General features: G+C 50.3%; 1 protein-coding gene across 1 annotated transcript in view; it reads right to left on the bottom strand.

Moving 5' to 3' along the window:
• The window catches only part of LOC308165698 (dystrophin-like), a gene marked incomplete at both ends in the record, with an annotated part of 206,299 nt that overhangs the window by 114,309 nt on the left and 84,490 nt on the right, over positions 1-7,500 (bottom strand). The window contains 1 exon segment of the mRNA XM_080539847.1: positions 7,449-7,500. This exon segment is cut by the window's right edge and continues 110 nt beyond it. Coding sequence (XP_080395973.1) covers positions 7,449-7,500 — 52 coding nt within the window.

Genomic DNA, 7,500 nt, shown 5'->3' with positions numbered 1-7,500 from the left:
GGTATTGGCGCTTTTCCACTATACACAACAGACCAGGATCGAGTAGGAGGAGTAGGAGATAGTAGGCAGAGTTACGCGTCATAAAAGCGCGCCATGGTGGTGACGTATATTTTCACGAGACACAACACAGCCACAACAATAGCGACATGGAGGAACTTGAAGCTATCGTATGCCTTTCCCTCGGCATGTGGTATATTATTAACCGTGGTTTTTTGGAGAGAAAGAGAAAGAGAGAGAGGGAGAGAGAGAGGAAGCTATGTACACATAATAAAGTCATGTTTTTTTAACCCTTAAAACCACTGCCTTCACTTGTCTGCTTTATGAACTGTAGTATCATTGTTATGTTGAGGAGATGGCTACTGCCTGATCGATGTCGACACTGCTCGTAGTGAATATAAGCACTTGACACATGTTGAACTCCTGGTTCATTGAGTTTACTCCCGGGTCACTTCTCGGGGTGGCACCACGGTGGTTCAGGGCTCAAAATGACCGTATACCGATGGTGGAGTTATCCAGCATAGTCTTGTGTTTCTACCCCCTTCGGCGTTATTCACGGGCAAAGACGGTGTCCGGAGGCACCCTTTGCGGGTTAATAACTGTGATTTACCGTGGGTTAGGATAACAATTCAAACGTGTCCGGATAGGGGAGAGGACAGGGAATCCAAAACCATTTGAATGGTGTCGATACGACACTCTTATCACGGTCGACACAGTGCGGAGCGAATTCCCTGGTAAAACGTTTCTCTCCCCCCCAGTGGCGTACCGCAAAATCCCGAGGCCCCCCCGCAAGGTGGCGGCGGGGGCCCTTTCGCAACGGAGGTTAAAAAAAACGTGCGTTTTTTAGAGTCCGATGGTACTCTAGACTGGTAGACTACATCAGTAGAATGTATTATAAGTAGAAAAGTACAATAAAGCTTTATTTCTTTTAACAAAGTGTGTTGTGCACAGCAGTGCGATATCTGTAAACATACAATCTGTAGACTCTCCGCTAAGGGTTGCCAGATGGGATTGAGAATTTCCAACCTAACCAATCTAAAAACTGCTAAATCCACCAAAAACCAGTCAATCTGGCAACCCTGTCTCCGCTGCATCAGAGTCTACTTGTTGCGCAAAATAGGCCAGGGTTTTGTCAAATCCTTTGTTGGACATCTCGTTTCTTAAGTCCTGGTATATTGTGGCATTTCTTTACTGTTTGCCATCTAGGAATACCCAGGGAGACGCAGACAGCAGAAGTAGAATAGAATAGTAGAATAGAAAAAGAAACCGCTATAACCAGCTGCCCTTCTGCCTGAGTTTGAGTATGATGCTGCCCAAATGAATGTTATTGTTTAGTGATGCTGCCCAAATAAATGTTATTGTTTAGTGCCGTACGCTTTCGTGGTATTATATTCTGTGAATTATCATCTGTATGTTGTTTTCTTTCACTCGACTAACCGCCGAGATAATACTTGAGACATGTACTTCCGTAAGCATTAATCCAACTGTCCTGCAGTTCTAATTTGACGATGTGTCCCAGTCTATACCATGGCGGAGTGGTCAATAACAACTCTCAAAAGGCTTTTGACGGACGCGAAAAACGCAGAAAATCGAACCTGTTCCGAATTTTTGGGGGACGGACGAATATTACGGATTCGGTGTGCAAGCGTGATTGACACAGCATGAGTTCTAATTTATTTTTTTAACGGACGTAAAAAACGCACGTGAAAAACACATTGGTGTGCAAGGGCCAGAAGCTGCATTGGGTAAAAGAAAAGATGACATTTTTCACTTCAGTTTCACTGAATTTTGTTCCTTTTTATAGGAAAGTTCCCGTTTTTGCGCACCGCTGAGGTATTTTCGCTTGCTCATTTTCGTGTGACGTCAAAGTCATGTTGCTATTGGATACGGCTAACTATGTTTATATTTTTTTTATAAAAAAAAAACAAAAAACGTGTGTATCCGATGTTAGGGGGCCCCCTAGTGGCTGGGGCCCCCCCGCGGTGCGTCGCTTGCGGGCCCCTCCGCTACGCCACTGCTCCCCCCGCTGTCAGTGGGAGTTTCAACCTGCAGGCGCGGTGCTGCTTAGAGCAGCGGGTGAACTCCCGGTTCATTGAGTTTACGGTTAAAAGCATATCTTCTCGGGGTGTCAGCGCGGTGGTTAAGGGCTCAAAATGGCCGTATACCGATGGTGAAGTTAGCAAAGGAGTATTGTGTTTCTACCACCTTCACAGCCGGTGTTATTCACGGGCAAAGACGGTGCATAATAGCGATTTTTGTGTTATGCTTGTTGTAAATAAAAATTCTATGATGCATTGAAATGACATTAAACTAAGATAATACGATGGTCAGCATAATTTTTCTAATCTTTATTAATAACCTATTACAGAAACTGTGGTGACATTTTCCAAGAGCGAATGTGGTATTTAAAGATGGCGGTTAGCGAAGAAATCTATGAACATGGGATGACGATTTCCATTGACCAATCAACAGTGTGCAGCGTCACACGTCACACGCAGCCTGGCAAAAAGGTTCCGGGTCTCAAAAAGGTTCCTGCCCTCGAAGGGTAGCTAAAGAAGCGTGCCGTACCGTGCCGTGCTGATCCAGGCCGCTCAATGGAAAAGCGCCAAAGAAGCAGGCCAGCCTGGGCTGACCCGGGTCAGCCCTCTAGTGGAAAAGCCCCAATATTGCGCCACCACACCCCATCCAGAGCCCTGAGGTCAGCTGACCAGCTGCTGCTGGAGGTCCCTAGGACCAGACTCAGAACCAGAGGGGACAGAGCCTTCTCTAAGGCCCCTAGGACCAGACTCAGAACCAGAGGGGACAGAGCCTTCTCTAAGGTCCCTAGGACCAGACTCAGAACCAGAGGGGACAGAGCCTTCTCTAAGGCCCCTAGGACCAGACTCAGAACCAGAGGGGACAGAGCCTTCTCTAAGGCTCCTAGGACCAGGCTCAGAACCAGAGGGGACAGAGCCTTCTCTAAGGCCCCTAGGACCAGACTCAGAACCAGAGGGGACAGAGCCTTCTCTAAGGCTCCTAGGACCAGGCTCAGAACCAGAGGGGACAGAGCCTTCTCTAAGGTCCCTAGGACCAGACTCAGAACCAGAGGGGACAGAGCCTTCTCTAAGGCCCCTAGGACCAGGCTCAGAACCAGAGGGGTCAGAGCCTTCTCTAAGGCCGTCCCTAGGACCAGGCTTAGAACCAGAGGGGATAGAGCCTTCTCTAAGGCCCCTAGGACCAGGCTCAGAACCAGAGGGGACAGAGCCTTCTCTAAGGCCCCTAGGACCAGACTCAGAACCAGAGGGGACAGAGCCTTCTCTAAGGCCCCTAGGACCAGACTCAGAACCAGAGGGGACAGAGCCTTCTCTAAGGCCTCCCCTAGGACCAGACTCAGAACCAGAGGGCACAGAGCCTTCTCTAAGGCCCCTAGGACCAGACTCAGAACCAGAGGGGACAGAGCCTTCTCTAAGGCCCCTAGGACCAGACTCAGAACCAGAGGGGACAGAGCCTTCTCTAAGGCCCCTAGGACCAGGCTCAGAACCAGAGGGGATAGAGCCTTCTCTAAGGCCCCTAGGACCAGACTCAGAACCAGAGGGGACAGAGCCTTCTCTAAGGCCCCTAGGACCAGACTCAGAACCAGAGGGGACAGAGCGTTCTCTAAGGCCTCCCCTAGGACCAGGCTCAGAACCAGAGGGGACAGATCCTTCTCTAAGGCCCCTAGGACCAGGCTCAGAACCAGAGGGGACAGAGCCTTCTCTAAGGCCCCTAGGACCAGGCTCAGAACCAGAGGGGACAGAGCCTTCTCTAAGGCCCCTAGGACCAGGCTCAGAACCAGAGGGGACAGAGCCTTCTCTAAGGCCTCCCCTGGGACCAGGCTCAGAACCAGAGGGGACAGAGCCTTCTCTAAGGCCCCTAGGACCAGGCTCAGAACCAGAGGGGACAGATCCTTCTCTAAGGCCCCTAGGACCAGGCTCAGAACCAGAGGGGACAGAGCCTTCTCTAAGGCCCCTAGGACCAGACTCAGAACCAGGGGGGATAGAGCCTTCTCTAAGGCCATCCCTAGGACCAGGCTCAGAACCAGAGGGGATAGAGCCTTCTCTAAGGCCCCTAGGACCAGACTCAGAACCAGAGGGGACAGAGCCTTCTCTAAGGCCCCTAGGACCAGGCTCAGAACCAGAGGGGACAGAGCCTTCTCTAAGGCCGTCCCTAGGACCAGACTCAGAACCAGAGGGGACAGAGCCTTCTCTAAGGCCCCTAGGACCAGGCTCAGAACCAGAGGGGATAGAGCCTTCTCTAAGGTCCCTAGGACCAGGCTCAGAACCAGAGGGGATAGAGCCTTCTCTAAGGCCCCTAGGACCAGGCTCAGAACCAGAGGGGACAGAGCCTTCTCTAAGGCCCCTAGGACCAGGCTCAGAACCAGAGGGGACAGAGCCTTCTCTAAGGCCCCTAGGACCAGGCTCAGAACCAGAGGGGACAGAGCCTTCTCTAAGGCCGCCCCTAGGCTCTGGAACAGCCTCCCCTCCACGTCAGAACCGCCCAGAGCGTCGAGGCTTTTAAAACCTCAGCTAAGACGTACCTCTTCTCCCTGACCTTTGACCTGAGGTGAGCCTGCCTCCCCACAACTGCACTTTTTGTACTTTTATTTCTAAAGCTGTTGTTATTCTGTATTGCACCTTGTTTTTGTTTTTAGTGTATTTTTATCTGTTGTTTCTCTTTTACTAGTGTTTTCTGTTAAGCACTTTGGGCGGCTGTTTATGTCGTTGTAAAACGTGCTCTATACGTAAACATTACATTCATTACATTGTAACGTAAGTGTAAGAGAGTAACATTCTTAGGTTTCAGTTCCTGACATTGCAGCACAAAGGTGATAATAATACAAATAATTCAAGATGAAAAAGTGACAATAGTAAAAAAACATAAGTGACAAATAAGACAGGATAGAATTAGCAACTAGTAATAATAGATAGGTCTTTGTCCCCAGAAGGTATGGAGACCGTGTGTGTGTGTGTGTGTTGTCTGCCTGCACCTCCACCTCTCCACCACACGAGGGCGATCTTCCTCAACCATGGAGGAGACTCACAGGAGCAACAGCGATGTCAGAGCACTGACATCACCCCTAGTGTGTGTGTGTGTGTGTGTGTGTGTGTGTGTGTGTGTGTGTGTGTGTGTGTGTGTGTGTGTGAGTGTGTGTGTGTGTGTGTGTGTGTGTGGTGTGAGTGTGTGTGCGTGTGTATCTGTCTCTGTCTCTGTGTGTGTGTGTGTGTGTGTGTGTGTGTGTGTGTGTATGTGTGTGTGTGTGTGTGTGTGTGTGTGTGTGTGTGTGTGTGTGAGTGTGTGTGTGTGTGTGTGTGTGTGTGTCTCTCTCTGTTTTCAACCAGGAGAATCATCTTCCTAGTCCGGGGTTCCAGTGTGCTGGGTACTCAGTATTAGTATATATATGATTATATATTATTATATAATGAGATTGTATTAAATTGTACAGGAAACATCTTTATGAGTTATGGAGAAGGGGCGGGAGTGAATAAGTAGTACTTCTTCCCACTCGAATGTGTCCTCCCTCCCTCTCTCTATACCTCACTATCTTCCTCTCCCCCGCCTCCCCCCTCTGTCTCCCTCTGCCAAAGTGTTTCATCGTAGGGACGTTTCTTCCACATGGAGCCGCGTTCTGGGAGCCGAAGACGCTACGTTTTGAAACCGGGTCCCAGAGAGAACAAACCTTCAACACCATCCTTCCAGACAGGCTAGTGACCAAACTACTAGACCTGGGTCTATCACACTCTACAGTATATGTGCGTGGATCAAGGACTTCCTGACCGACCGCCCCCAGAGGGTGCGGGTGGGCCCCCACACCTCCACAGCCCTCAGACTCAGCACTGGGTCCCCCCAGGGCTGCGTGCTAAGCCCCATCCTCTACAACCTCTACACCTACGACTTCACCCCCGTCCACCCCAGCAACTCCATCGTAAAGTTTGCAGACGACACCACCGTGGTGGGATGTATCTCGGGGGGGGACGAGGCGGCGTACAGGGATGAGGTAGAGCAACTGAGCAAGCTGTGCAAGGTTAACAACCTGCTGCTGAACAAGTCAAAGACCCAGGAAATCATCGTAGACTTCAGGAGGAAAAAGTCCGAGATCCAGCCCCTGCTCATCGACGGAGAGAGCGTGGAGAGAGTCTCAACCCTCCGATTCCTGGGGATGCACATGCGGAATGACCTGACCTGGAAGGACAACACAAAAGGCACCATCAAGAGGGCACAACAGCGGCTATACACCCTGAGATGCCTCAGGAAGGAACACAGCAAGCAGGAGATACTGGTGACCTTTTACCGCAGCGCAGTGGAGAGCATCCTCACCTACGGCATCTGCAACTGGTTCTCCAGCTGCACAACAGCGGAGAGAAATGCGCTACAGAGAGTCGTGAGAACAGCACAGAAGATCACCGGCGCCCCCCTCCCCTCTCTGGAAGAGCTGTACAACACACGCTGTCTCAGGAAGGCCTCCAAGATCTCAAGGGACCCGACCCACCCTGGGTACGTACACTTTACCAGGCTGCCCTCGAAAAGGCGGTTCAGGACCCTGGCCGCTAAGACAAACAGACTGAAGAACAGCTTCTACCCCAGGGCCGTCCAGGCCCTGAACACAGCAAAGGCCTAAGTTCTGGGCCCTGGACAGTCTGGACGGATTGATGGCAGCTGCTGGACTGAAAAAATCAGGTGTAGTGCTGAGGCACAAACATGTACATTTCAAGCCTGCAAACTGTGACACTTTAAATAACGTGAAACAATACTATTGTGCAATATGACAACCCTAGTCGTCTATCTGTACAGTATAGTACAGTGGATTGTGTACATAGCCTTTATTTATGTAAACCAGCTCCTTCCCTTCTTGTGATTTTTTTTTTTAAGTTTTTTTTTTTTCCTTTCCTAACACCAGGGGAGCCACCCCTCCTAAATTTCGTTGTTTGGTACCTGTACTGTAGCAATGACAATAACGTCCATTCATTCATTCATTCAAACCTGAAGACGCCACCCTAGCTTACCCTAGCTTAGCCTAGCTTAGCCTAGCTTACCCTAGCATAGCCTAGCTTAGCCTAGCTTACCCTAGCTTAGCCTAGCTTACGTTAGCTTAGCTTAGCCTGGCTTACCCTAGCTTAGCCTGGTGTTTTCGTCTTTACAAGCCACACACATCTGTCCTGAAGCGATGACGCCATCGCCCCGCCTCTCCCTTGACTTGATTGTTCATCGCACGAGTGTTGCGCCATGCTCCGTTCTTCTTCTCCTTCTTCTTTGGCGTTTTCAGAGGTTTCGTTTGGACTCGCATCATTTCTTGAGACGATAATTTCTTCGTGTTTTACGGGAAACTTTTTTAAAAAGGAAAAGAAAAAGATCGGTTCTGTCTCCGTGTGGATGTGGCCTAAACGTCACACATTCCCTCCCCCCTTCCTCCCCCCTCCCTCCCTCCCCCCCCGTACCTGCGCCTCCTGGGGTATCTGCTGTGCGTCCACGTGGTCCAGCAGGTAGGAG

Source organism: Nansenia antarctica (genome assembly GCF_963989245.1).
Source record: "Nansenia antarctica genome assembly, chromosome: 9".
In the NCBI taxonomy this organism is placed as follows: domain Eukaryota; kingdom Metazoa; phylum Chordata; class Actinopteri; order Argentiniformes; family Microstomatidae; genus Nansenia; species Nansenia antarctica.
Note: the sequence above shows the minus strand (reverse complement) of the source record. Positions and strands in the feature narration are given on the sequence as shown.